At 43.0% G+C, this 12902-nt stretch overlaps 1 protein-coding gene across 7 annotated transcripts in view; it reads left to right on the top strand.

Annotated features, from left to right (window-relative positions):
• ADCYAP1R1 (ADCYAP receptor type I) overlaps positions 1 to 12902 on the top strand; it is a 179722-nt gene that overhangs the window by 129933 nt on the left and 36887 nt on the right. For all 7 annotated transcript variants that reach the window (XM_034759880.1, XM_034759877.1, XM_034759876.1 and 4 more), the window contains 4 exons: positions 1421 to 1574; positions 5219 to 5279; positions 9097 to 9166; positions 11892 to 11983. In XM_034759880.1, coding sequence (XP_034615771.1) covers positions 1421 to 1574; positions 5219 to 5279; positions 9097 to 9166; positions 11892 to 11983 — 377 coding nt within the window. The remainder of the gene's footprint in view (positions 1 to 1420; positions 1575 to 5218; positions 5280 to 9096; positions 9167 to 11891; positions 11984 to 12902) is intronic.

Below are 12902 nucleotides of genomic sequence, written 5' to 3'. Positions count from 1 at the left end.
ACTCCTGTTCTTTTTGCAGACAAAGACTAACACAGCTGCTACTCCGAAAAAGCTCAGAGATACTAGATCAGATTGAATTTGACAAATGGTTTTGGTTGAAAAAAATTTTTAGAGAGATTAAACATTTTGTTTTGACCATTTCATTCTGAAACATTTTGTTTTGACTTGTTGACTCAAAATGGCATTTCAAATTAATTTTTGGCCAATTAAAAAAAAAGGGAAAAAAAAGGAGGGGAAACCACCATAGATGTCCAATTAAAAATGAAATACTCGACCAAAAAAATAACATAGTTTTGAGGCCACCGAAAACATTTTGAGTTGACTGAAAGAGTTTTTTTGCATTTTTGATTTGGTGAAAACTTTGTGAAAAAAAAAAACAATTTTGGTTCCTATCAAACCAGAATTGTTTTTAAAAAAAAAAATTGGTTCAGCCCTCCCAAACCGAAAATCCATTAACTCAGCCCTACTTCAGCAGTTTCAAAGTATCCATGAACCTCAAATCACAAGTGATGAGTCCCACAGATCCTACATTCTGGTGGCCGGATCTTTGGTTGACATAAATGGGTGTAGCACCATTCAAGTGAATGGAGCTATTCCAGTTCACACTAGCTGAGGATGTGTCCAGGGGATGGAGTGTCAATGGGAGGCAACCAGGTGTCTCCTCCCCAAGCTCCAGGGATGAGCTTCCAGTTTTCAGGGCTATTCTGTGATGTCATTTTGTGAGTGGGTGATGTCGCAGGTTCAATATCATCCTGTTGACATGCAACATTGCAAAGCCAAGTCTGCTCAACACAATGTCTGTGTAGGGTTCAGCAGAGTTTGACAGAGTAGATTTGTAGTTTTGTCTAAAACTTTTCCCCGTTTGCTTTATATGGTAAATCACTCAGCTTTCTTCACACTTATCCTCACTTTTCATTTCCTGACACTGAGTGACAGCTTCCACCAAATTGCACTGAAGTAAAATTCTGAATTTTGCACAGTAGGGTGCATCCTTTATGAGCCTCTTAGCAATCTCAGGCCTTTCCACACTTTTACTTCTATTTAATACCCCTCCTTAGATTTCTCTATACAAAACTGGATTCTTTTTCTTACCTGCACTTAAAGCATGGAGGACTATAATCTAGCAATTAGCTGCCATTGTCGGCATGCACCTTACTACTAGTAGAAGTTCTTAAGCTTCCTGAAAGCACTCATAAAATACCACCTAACTGCAAAAATTGATTTTCTGCCCTTTAGAGCTGCACTCTTTAAGTGGCTTTTAACAGTTTTCATAAACTCTTTAGATGTATGTATTATAAAATAAAAGACAAGATTGTTTTACTTGTTGTAAGAGGATTTTGGGATCTGTGTCTTGTTCTCGTATCCCCATCAAACAGGGGTGAAACAGCAAAATAACTTTATTTGTGCTTGTTTTTTGTAGGTGGAATGCAAAGCAGTGATGGTCTTTTTCCACTATTGCGTCATGTCCAACTATTTCTGGCTGTTCATTGAGGGATTGTACCTTTTCACCTTACTGGTGGAGACCTTTTTCCCAGAGAGGAGATATTTTTATTGGTACACCATCATCGGCTGGGGTAGGTGGCATTTCTTACATGGGTTTTGTTTATTTTTAACCCTAATGCATGCCAAAGACTTTACTCCCCCTACTTTGTTCTTGAAATGAGGAGTTGACTGAGAGCAAGCGAATGAGTGTAATCAAAGCAGAAGCCACCTGGTATTTTCAGTCACTAACTCTAGGCACTTGCATTTCTATGCTCTTCATGTGTTTGCGTGTACAAGTGTGTGTGACATTTAGTCTAAATGGAGGGCTTCCTTACCTTCCACCCCAAAGCCCCAGCGTCATAACCATCTTCCTTGCCCAATTTGAGATGAACTAGACCTCCTTTTGGGAGTCTTCAGCAGTGCTCATAGGCAAGTCATGTGGTTGGCTGTAGAACCATGTAGACCCAAGAGTCTTTCTTTCTGAAGAAAACCAACATGCCTGTTGTAGCACTCCAAGAAATCAAAAAAGAAGCAAACCAAACAACCCCCATTTCTCCATTGTATGTGGAATAAGGTTTTTTTTCTCCTCCCACTGGTATTACAGATATGAGTATTGCCATTATAAACCAAACTGCTTCTTGTCTCCCAGTGTAGCCAGACCTGCATTAAAATAAGGAGGATTTTGCATCACTGGCAAGCATACAGTTTCTTTTAGGGGATTTCTCTTTGCAAGAAGAGTTCTTAATGTTCTTAATAGGAAGTTTTCTGCTTATACAAATCAGATATAGCAGCTCTGGCCCATTCCTTGAGGCTTCAGTCATGTCTGAAAGCTGATGGCTGAGTGGAAAGCATGTCTAAGTAAGGCCTGCTTCGCAATCCAGGGATGGATAGGTAAATAAGTGCTGGTTATCTTGGAAAGAAACAAACCGTGCTTTAGAGGATCCTGTGATAATATGTATTGTGCTTATTTTGGATGTGAATCTTCTGGGACCGAATTCATCCTTCACGCATGTTAATCAGACAGTATGTAATTGAAATTTTGGCTAAGAATCCAAGATGCCAGACACAAGAGAAACCATTGATTGCAGCTGCTTGTCTCAGGTTTAATCACATATTCTCAAGGTTAGGCCCAATGTTTATGTTTTGTAAAACAAGTTCCCTTCAAAACTGATCATGGATAGAAATAACTTCTTAGAGTCATTTAAAAAACAGCAAAGAAATCTGAAAACGTTTACAGCTCTGGTTCTTCTGATTTGTATTATTTTAGCACGTACGAGCCCCACTTGGGTTCAGAGCTCCATTGTGCTAGGCCCCGTATATACACATAAGAGACAGCTCCTGATATGAAGATCGTGCACTCTAAACAGACAAAGAGTAGGAGGGGAAAGAGAGTCGTAGAATGATGAAGTGAGAAAGCCAGGTATAGAACTCTGGTCTTTGTGATTCTAAACCAGAGCCCTAGCCACTCAACAACACTGCTTCTCACCTCAGCTGTCATCTAATCTAAAAGAGCAGGGCTCTGTGCCTAGGCGGAGCCCACTGAGTTTAATGAAACTCCTTGCAGGTGTAAAGCTCCAGGCCTATGTCTGTTAGCGCAGCTGAATATAGTGTTAAATATGAGAACAATAGAAGACAGCCTACAGACATCCTGACCAAGGGATTGTTGGTCTATATAGTTAAAGAACTACCAGTCCATAGTGCAACCCGGTCTCGGGTGAATATTTGATTTCAGGATCATAAGTTCCCCAGAGCAAAAGATGTCCAACACTTCAAGGTGCAGGGGGCTGCATGCATAGGAGTTGAAGGGTGGTCCGTGCTCTGCAGGGCTGAGGCCTTCACCAGTGTTTTGGAGGGCCCCAAGTGCATTGTCAGCACTCAGCATAGAATTAATGACAATAATAAATGTGGATGCTTTTCTGAACTTTTCAGTCTTCTTAGCCCTGCAAAACAGGACTGATGATTTCAGGAGAGATCGTATCTTCTCATGAGATTTCTTGTAATTTGTGTTCTTGATAAGGGAAGAAATTCTCTCTGCAAGAATAGGCCTTTCAGTGGCATTTTGATGCTACTTTTATTCTGACCTTGCCTGGAACCTGGAAGTGCAGAAGCATGCAGGGGAGGAAATGATAAAAGGAGATGACATAACTCTTTTCTGGTGTGCATGTGTGTGTTCTCATTACAGATGGTCCCAGATCAGAATAGCCTTATACAATACGGAAGCAGGGATGTGCACAGGAATTTAAATTTGACCCTTGTTGGAGGGGCACGTTGAACACACACATTATATACATTAAACCATATCAACACACGCACAAACACCATATGCACAGAAATAAACAGCAGTACACTCATCATTTCAACGAAAATCCATGTGTCATGGAGCTAGGTCAATAGATGTATCCACAAGTACTTGGCTATGGTGGGATCACAGAGCTCCTCTGGCCGGAGCAGGGGCAGAAAGCAAACTCCTCCAGTCCTGGGACTTGAAGAGTTCATGCTCTCACTCCCCTCTGCGGTCCCATGGCTGGAGGAGCTGTCAGCTCCCGCTGTGGCCCCAGGGCCTGCGCCCCTGCTTGCCCCCTGCCCTTGTGCATGCCCCTGTATGGAAATGATGTTTGGAATACATTTGCAATCGATACATTGGGCCCGATTCTGATCTCACACCCACTTTTCATTGTTGTAGCTCCACTGACTTTTTTGGAGTAACTTCTGATTTACGCCATTGTAAGCAAGACCCCTTTGATCCACTCATGCTTACGGTTTCATCAGATCTTCATTTTTAATGTAATGTTTTGGTTTGAAATTTTAGAAACCTCCATTATACACCCAAGATCCTTGGTCTGTCATAAGCATGAGACTATTAAAATTGGATTCAATTTAACATGTTTTATTTCCTCTCCCCAGAACATTTATTTTTGTTGCTGTTCAATCTCTCTCCATTTTAATTTTTCAGACTATCCGGGTATGTTCTTCTTTAACAGAGCTCTGCTTTGCTCACCAAATAGGTGTAGAAAGTGGTATTCTCAATTTTAGTAGCTTCAGGACAGGGCCTGAGAAGATTAATTCTACTTATTAACCAATGTGACACCAACTCAGCTTTGCAAAATGTATAAAGCTTACTTGCAGCTGTCAGTCTCACCTCCTGCTAGACCCTAGGGTTGTCTACGTCCTTGTGGTTTCTGTCAGTCCCTGTCCTTAATCTTCCCACCAGGGGTTGAATCTTTCATTTGCCCCATTTCAAAAATACACTGCATGCCATTAAAACTCAACATTTGCCTCTGTGCAGCAGTTGCATATCACAGCATCTGTAAGTATAGGAAGCCTGGCTTATTTCCAGTGTTTTGTGTGGTGATTGAACAATATCAACAGCACAACAATCGAATACTACACCATTCTATGATATTGGCTAAAACACTATAGACCCCTCCATGTCGTCATTTATACTCATGAAACCTCACTGAAGTCAACTCACCCTCTCTGGTGTCGGACTTGAAGGCCTTACTCGCATGCCAAATCCTTACAGAGTAAGGACTGCTAGATTCAGTTCAATAACAATCCTATTGTAAGCTGTAGGGTTTGGGGTCATTCCTAGCAGCATTTTTTTCCAATAAGCCATTGAAACATAAAACCTCCGTGGAGAAAGATTGTGCATCAAATGGAACTGATGTGCGGTCTGCAAATAAGAGCAATAAATAACAATAAACAAATAACGATTTCTCTCTCTTATCTTTTGTAGGCACCCCGACAATTTGTGTCACTGTCTGGGCTGTGCTGAGACATCACTTTGATGATATCGGGTAGGTACCGATGGGTGAGAAACCCTCCAGTGACCTCATTTTCAAATGAAGTTCAGAGGGGAAGAGGTCTGGTGGCTAGAGCAGGGGAATGTGGGCCGGGAGACCTGGCTTCCATTCCTTGCTCTGCCACTAACTCATTGTGTAACTTTGGGCAATTTGCTTAGGCTAAACCAATGGTTCTTAACTTGTGGCCCAATCAACACAGAGCTGTGGCCCATGTGACATTCTCAGGGCCATCTTGGTAGTATTGGATGTGGCCCACATAACACATAGAGAGCTGCATATGCGGCCCACAGTGGTAAATAGTTGAGAACCATTGGGCTAAACCATTGAGTACCTAAGGTTGGACTCCTAAATACCTATTTAAGCACAGAAGTAGACATGATACAGTGTCCCGAGTTGCTGCCCTTTGAAGCCAGTGGGAATTGCAGGTGCTCAGCATCTCTGAATATTCGATCCCAACTTCACCAAAGATTGGAGATGTTTGGATCTCAGGTTCTGGCTCAGGTCCATCTCTCTTAAATTCCCTCCTAGTGATTCAGTGACTGACTACACATAAAAACTTCTCTCCATGGAGGATTGGGTTGTTGTTTTTTTATCCAATGTTCTATTTTGATGATCAAACAAATTAAATCACCTATTTCCATGCAAAACAAGCCAAAAATCCCTGTTGTATCATTATGATGATTATAGCACTGGTCCTAAATGCATTAATTTCTTTTAGAAATCCAGATGGTCCCTGGTTTGGGGAGTAAATATCTCACGGGAGGAAAAACCTTTGCTGCTTTCTTTCTTAGAAGTTAATTAACCTGCAGCACATTTAGATGGAGTCTAACTGAGTCTCTCAATGGCTATTTAAAAAAAAAAAAGATCAGCTAGGTTTGTTAAGGGGTGGGGAGGAAAAGCCAGCATGAGTCTGAAAACATTTCAGAAATTACGGGGCGGAGAATCCACTGAGAGAAAGGGAAAGGTCTGAAATTTAAAGACACTGACTTCAACTCCTGATTCAGCCCAGTGTAAGTGAGAAGGGAACTGGGTCTCTGGGACTAGATGGAGCTGTCTGTCAATCCAGAGTAATACCACTGAAGTTTCACCAGAGCTCAGAATTTGGCATCTTAAAATGGAAAAGGGCCTTCCCCCCCAAAAGAAGAAGTCGTGTGGTTCTGGTCTCCACAGCAGCAAGCCACTTGCACCTGTAACAGAGCCTGCCTGGAGAGTGCAGTCTTTAAGTCGATACTTACATGCCCTGCTGTTTTCTCATTGTTTTTCATATCCTAATGTGCTCTTAGGTCACTGACTCATAAGAAAGGGAAAAGTGGCTGCTGCTTCCACCCCTTCCATTCTGTGGGAGGCACTCGGGTTGGACTAAAGTGGTCTTGGGAAATGCACATTTTTCCCTTGTAATTGCTTATGTTAAAAACCAGCCCATGGGCAGTCAGGTTCAGTGGAAAGTGTGAGAGTCATGCCTAGTGGTCAAAGCAGGAACTGGGAAGCAAATCCAGTCCCAGGGCCCAGGCTGGAGTCAGGAACCAGTAGTCATTCCAGGAGTCAGAGCCAGGGCTAAGAGCCAGGCCAAGGGTCAAAACCAGGATTGGAAGCCAGTAGCCACGCCAAGGGTCAGAACCGGAGTCAAGAACCAGGGTCAGGGTGAGGAAGCTGGAGCCGGGAGCAAGCTGAGATAGTTGGGATTGAGCAGGAACAAGGTCGTGGAACAAGGCAATAGCAGGAGCAAGGCTGGAGCACGGCAAGGAGCAGCGGGCACAGGGAGGATCGCAGCTGTGGACATGAATGCATTGAGCGGCTAGAGAGATGCTGCTGGACTAACAGCCAGCCAGCTGCTCTTCCTGACCAGTAAGGTGGGGCAGTCAGTCAGGTAGCTTGCTCCAAGCCAGCTGCACTTGTTGGGGTGCCAGAAGACAGACTCGGTTCCAGGCCCTGATCCCTGACATCTTATTCGTTTATAGACAAACTCTTAGCCACAAAATGATGCCGATTAACACTGCAAAACTACTTTGAACGATGTCCATATGCTAACCAGACGTGGTCCCTCGCACAAGCCCTCCAGAGCAGGACTAATCTATGCAGGGTCCTGACAAATTCAGTTTTACAGATCCTGGCTGAAATGTTCACAAGTGCCTGCGTGGCTTAAGGGCACAAGAATCGTTGACTTTCAGTGGGACTCTTGCTTCTAAGTCACTTAGGCTCTTTTGAAAATTCCATTCACTGTGTGTGTCAGGGGGGAAAATACAGGCCATTGTTTGTGCCTGACCCATTAGATCCTGCCCTAGAATTTCACCCCCCATATATATATATATACTTTTCCTGTCTTAGACAACTTATGGAGTGGTTCATTTGTGGGTATGAGTCAGGACTGATGGGGAAATTTCAGATCTGTGCACCACATACACATGTGACATACACATGGAAGATGGAATCTGGCTCATAAACGTTTCGTCTACTCCCACACACGTACACACAACAAAGGGACCATCGTTTTTAATGGACGGGTTTCTACTCTCCTCCTCCACCCCCTCCGCAATGTTTTGCAGGCAGGCATTTGAAGTACATAAAAGGTAAAGATAAACTTTCACAGTATTAACATTTTGTTCTTCTGAGTTCTTTTCACTGTTGGTTAGAATCCGACAACACATCACTAGAACCAGGATTTACAGTTGTTATTCCCAGGGCCGGATCTACCATTTTTGCCGCCCCAAGCAAAAAAAAAACAGCCAAAGCAACAACAAAAAATGCCGCCTGGACTGTGCCACCCCAACGCTGGCCGGAATGCCGCCCCTTAGCATGTGCCGCCCCAGGCACGTTCTTGCTCTGCTGGTGCCTGGAGCTGGCCCTGGTTATTCCAATGGGGAGGAACGCTCACAACTTCAAGTGCAAAGCATTTTATGATGCCTGACGGTGCTAGGAAAAATAAATCCCAATGGGATTTAGCCACGCTTGGTTTGTTTTAAAATTAAAAACATTCATCAAAAGCTGGGCAGGGGAGAAAGGTCAGATGCATGTACAAGAGAAAAAAGTTTGCACTATTTTGCCCAATTCTAGAAACATGTCCAAGGCCTGAAAACCCAAACTTTCAGTTGACCAATTTAGCCCTCAAATGAGTGTCTGTATGTAGTCCTCATGCAGCTCCGTAGGAGTCAATTGTGCATATGAAGGCAGAATGGAGATCCAATGGGCAGACATTTGCTTTAATGATGGATTGCTGCAGAGGACAGTACAACAGTTAAAGTGTGAACTGACCTAAAGCTTTGCCCAAAACTCAGTCTGAACCGTCTCAAATAACACTTTGCTCTTCTGCACAGTAAACCTCAAAACACCCCCTTGAGCTAGTTAAGTGCTTGAATACCCGTTTTGCAGACAGATGGACTGATGCACACAGGCACTTGGGGCCAGATTTTCAAAGGTGCCTAAGGGCGCAGATCAGTGGCTAGCAGGATTTCCGGCAGTGCCTAAACAGGTGAAGCACCTAACTGTGATTGATTTAAATGGGAGTTAGGTGCCTAACTCACTTAAATCTCAAGAGACACCTCTTTGCATATTAGGGTGCCTAAATACCTTTGAACATCTGGCCCCAAGTGATGTGGCTAAGGCTGCATAGGGAAGTCAGTGTCAGATACAGGACTGGGAATTCTTATTTCTTGACTCAAAGTCTTGTGCTTTAGTTGCATGACGTTCCTTTCCTTCTTGTGACAAAGTTCCAATAGAAGAAAATATCAATGTTCTGGTGTGCCTGGTGGTCTCTTTATCTCTTTCTCTCTCTCTTTCTTCCCCTGAATCCCCCTTTATTTTTTAATTATTTTAGCTGCTGGGACATGAATGATAACACTGCCCTGTGGTGGGTGATAAAGGGCCCCGTGATTGGATCAATAATGGTAAGTAACATATGTAAGAGATATCTCTTCATGGCTATCCATATGAGCTAAAACGGAATTAAAGCCAATGACTCTACAGGTTGTCACGTAGCAGAGGGCGAGGCTGGCTAGAAGTTGCTCTGCCCTAAGCAAATTGGAAAATATCTGCTATTATGTAACATGCATGTACCCAGGTATTATTGCTCCCAGGGTTCACAGACACCTTTAGCATGAAGGACCTCTTTCTGGCTTTGGATAGTAAATCATGCACATCGTCTATTGAAGTGATTAATCACTGGAATAAGCTACTAAGGGAAGTGGTGGATTCTCTGTCTTCTGGATGGGTTTCTGGAAGACGTGTTTTAGCCAAACACAAGTTATTGGGCTCAATACAGGAATAACTGGAGGAAATTATCTGGCCTGTGTTACACAGGAGGTCAGACTAGATGATCGTAGTTCTCCTGTCTGTCCTTAAGTGCTGTAAACCACGAGTTGAGGACTTCAGTAACTCAGACATGGGTCAGGGGTTTGTTACAGGAGCGGTTGGGTGAGATTCTGTGGCCTGCGTTGGGCAGGAGGTCAGACTAGATGATCATAATGGTCCCTTCTGACCTTAAAGTCTATGAGTCAATGGAAGTCCTAGCTGGGGCATCAGGATGACCCTGTCCTAGGTAGCGTATATTTGCTGTCATAGGCCCACCAGGCTTGCTTTGCCCCTATCAATTGTACAATCAGGTGCCCACATGCAAAATGGGAAATGACTGCCCAGGAAGGAGTACTGCGGAAAGGGATCTGGGGGTCATAGTGGATCACAAGCTAAATATGAGTCAACAGTATAACACTGTTGCAAAAAAAGCAAACATCCTTCTGGGATGCATTAGCAGGAGTACTGTAAGCAAGACACGTGAAGTAATTCTTACGCTCTACTCCGCACTGATTAGGCCTCAGCTGGAGTATTGTGTCCAGTTCTGGGTGCCACATTTCAGGAAAGATGTGGACAAATTGGAGAAAGTTGAGAGAAGAGCAACAAAAATTATTAAAGGTCTAGAATACATGACCTATGAGGGAAGATTGAAAAAAAAAAAGTCTTCTCTTTTCCAGACTGAACAAACCTAAGTGGGGACATAACAGTTTTCATTAACATAAAAGGTTGTTACAAGAAGGAGGGAGAAGAATTGTTCGTCTTAACCTCTGAGGATATGACAAGCAATGGGCTTAAATTGCAGCAAGGGAGGTTTAGGTTGGACTTTGGAAAAAACTTCCTAAGTGTCAAGGTAGTTAAGCACTGGAATAAATTGCCTAGGTAGGTTGTAGAATCTCTATCATTGGAGATTTTTAAGAGCAGGTTAGACAGACACCTGTCAGGGATGGTTTAGATAATACTTAATCCTACCATGAGTGCAGGGGGCTGGACTAGATGACCTCTCGAGGTCCCTTCCAGTCCTATGATTCTATAGTAGAGCCATACTGGTTATAAGGCTTAGTTATGTGGGGGCAGATGCAGAGACTAAAATGGATTCAGAAAATAATAATGCAACAATTGCAGGTAGAGGAGCGTAAAACGAAATCATACGGATCCTGCAATTCCCGGTGACAGATCACTAAGGGGGATTCACCCTAGAGGATACGTAGGTGATGGTATTTCCACCCCCTTCCCTTGGGGTTTTCAGTGAAGGGAAAGCTAAAAATTATGTCTGGGGCTCTGATGGTAGATGCTGCTGAGGGGATGCACTGAGCAGAGCTGTTTGCAATTTTTTACTTTTTTTTTTTTAATCAAAAATGCAGCAGCATTGAAATCAAAATGTGTTTTTGAAGACATCTCCATATGATTTTTGTCTGGAAAAAGAATTTCAGAGCCCAGGGACCATGTTAGCTTTTGTTTCCGCAGGTTTTTTAAATAAAAAAATTGACATTTTTAACAGAAACCAAATGGGATTTTTTTTTTTTTTTTACCACTTCTAGTGTTCGGTCAGGGCATTCCCCAGCTGCAGTAGCCAAGGCCCCTCACTAGTCCGCACTGCCCGCTCTTTGGGTACTTCAAACCCTCCTTCTGTCTGTCCTTCTGTAGAGGAGGTTGCAACCATTTTATTCCACCACACCTGCTCCCTTTTGGGGACATTATTCCACCACAGCCCCTTCCCTCCCCTCCCCACCTGCATGGATCTGTGAGCTGAATCCAGCTTCAGGGCTGCAAGGAGCAATACGGCAAAGCCACCTGCCTTACCCTCACTCAGTAAGAGAACAAATCAGCTCTTCCTTCACCTGTAGCCTGATTCCAAGAGGTGCTGAGTGCATGAAGTCAATGGGAGTTGAAGGTACTCAGTACCTCTCAGGACTAAACTCTGGCCAGCCAAGTACAGGCGGTCAAGGATCTGTTTCCCTTGCCGTTTTTGATAATGACAAATGCTGAAACCTGTTTACATAAGCCTCTCATTAACTGTTGCTGGCAAAGGCATGCTCGGGTACGCAAGGGAGTCTGCGCCCACAAAATCTGGGCTTAGGGCAATAGAGAAAGTGGGAATGCTGCCTCCAGGGCATATTGCCCCACTATTAGTCATGACCCTGCAAGGTCCCCTCTCCACAGAGGTTCTGCAGAGTTCCAGCTCTGCAGATTTGGGAGGAGTGAGGCAACGGGGGCCAGCGGGTCAGACACTCCTTGTCATATTAAGAGAAATACAGCATGGCTAATAGCATTCTCCCCATCAGCCAGGATTGCTTTTCACTTCTCTTTTTCTTCTCTTCCCAGATAAACTTTGTTCTTTTCATTGGCATAATCGTTATCCTTGTGCAGAAACTCCAGTCGCCTGATATTGGGGGCAACGAATCCAGCATTTACTTGTAAGTACAATGGCTGTCAAATAAGCAGTAATTAATTCCGATCTCTAATATACACATAGGAAAAACACCCTCAATAGAACTCAATTGACTTGTTTGGCTGTGTCATAGAGTCTATTAATGATTTTTTTTAATCCAACAGCCACTAAAATACTTTTTTTAGTGCCACCTTTGATCTCTCTTTAAAGCTCTTAGCAAATAATTTTAAATGCTATATATATATTTTCAAAAAGGATTATGCTCAGATCAGTTATTTGGAAATTAACGTACTGTCCAGGCTTCGAGGATTATTATATTTATGGGACAGTTTGCTGTGCTTCATATGTTCCAAGGACCTGATCCAGAGTCCACTGAATTCAATGAGAGTCATTCTGTTAACTTCAGGGGACTTTATCAGATTCTAAGTTACGAAGTCCTTGTGAAGTTACATATATTCCCATTTTTGGACGGTAATTTTGAATACATTCAACATAAACTAAACAATCGTTATTGTTCTTTAAACTGCTTCAAAGCTCACAACTAATCTTAAATATTTCCATGTGAGGTTTTAAATCAGAGCTTGTTTTCATTTTGCCCTTTAATTTTTTTTTTCAAAACATATATCCTGTCCATTAGCTCCTACTTCTTCCTCCTCCTGGAGAGTTGTTGTTAACATTGATTTGGCTGTAAATCCCCATGTCTGGTTTGTGTCTCCCATTAGAATGATTTTTGTTTTTCTTTTAAATACTTACGGAATGTTGAAAGGAAAAAAAAATAGCTACAACGTGTCTGGTGCTCCTCCCGGTTTCCTGCCTAAGGACTAAGCAGGTTTCCCTTGCACCTTTCCAAAGTCCAAGCATTTTGTGCACGCTAAAACCCTGATTATTAGTCTGGCTTCTCTGCTTAGCACTGAAAAATCCAATTTAACAGGTTACAGGAGGAG

Source organism: Trachemys scripta, chromosome 2 (assembly GCF_013100865.1).
Source record: "Trachemys scripta elegans isolate TJP31775 chromosome 2, CAS_Tse_1.0, whole genome shotgun sequence".
Taxonomy (NCBI): domain Eukaryota; kingdom Metazoa; phylum Chordata; order Testudines; family Emydidae; genus Trachemys; species Trachemys scripta.
This window is presented reverse-complemented; position numbering and strand designations above follow the sequence as displayed.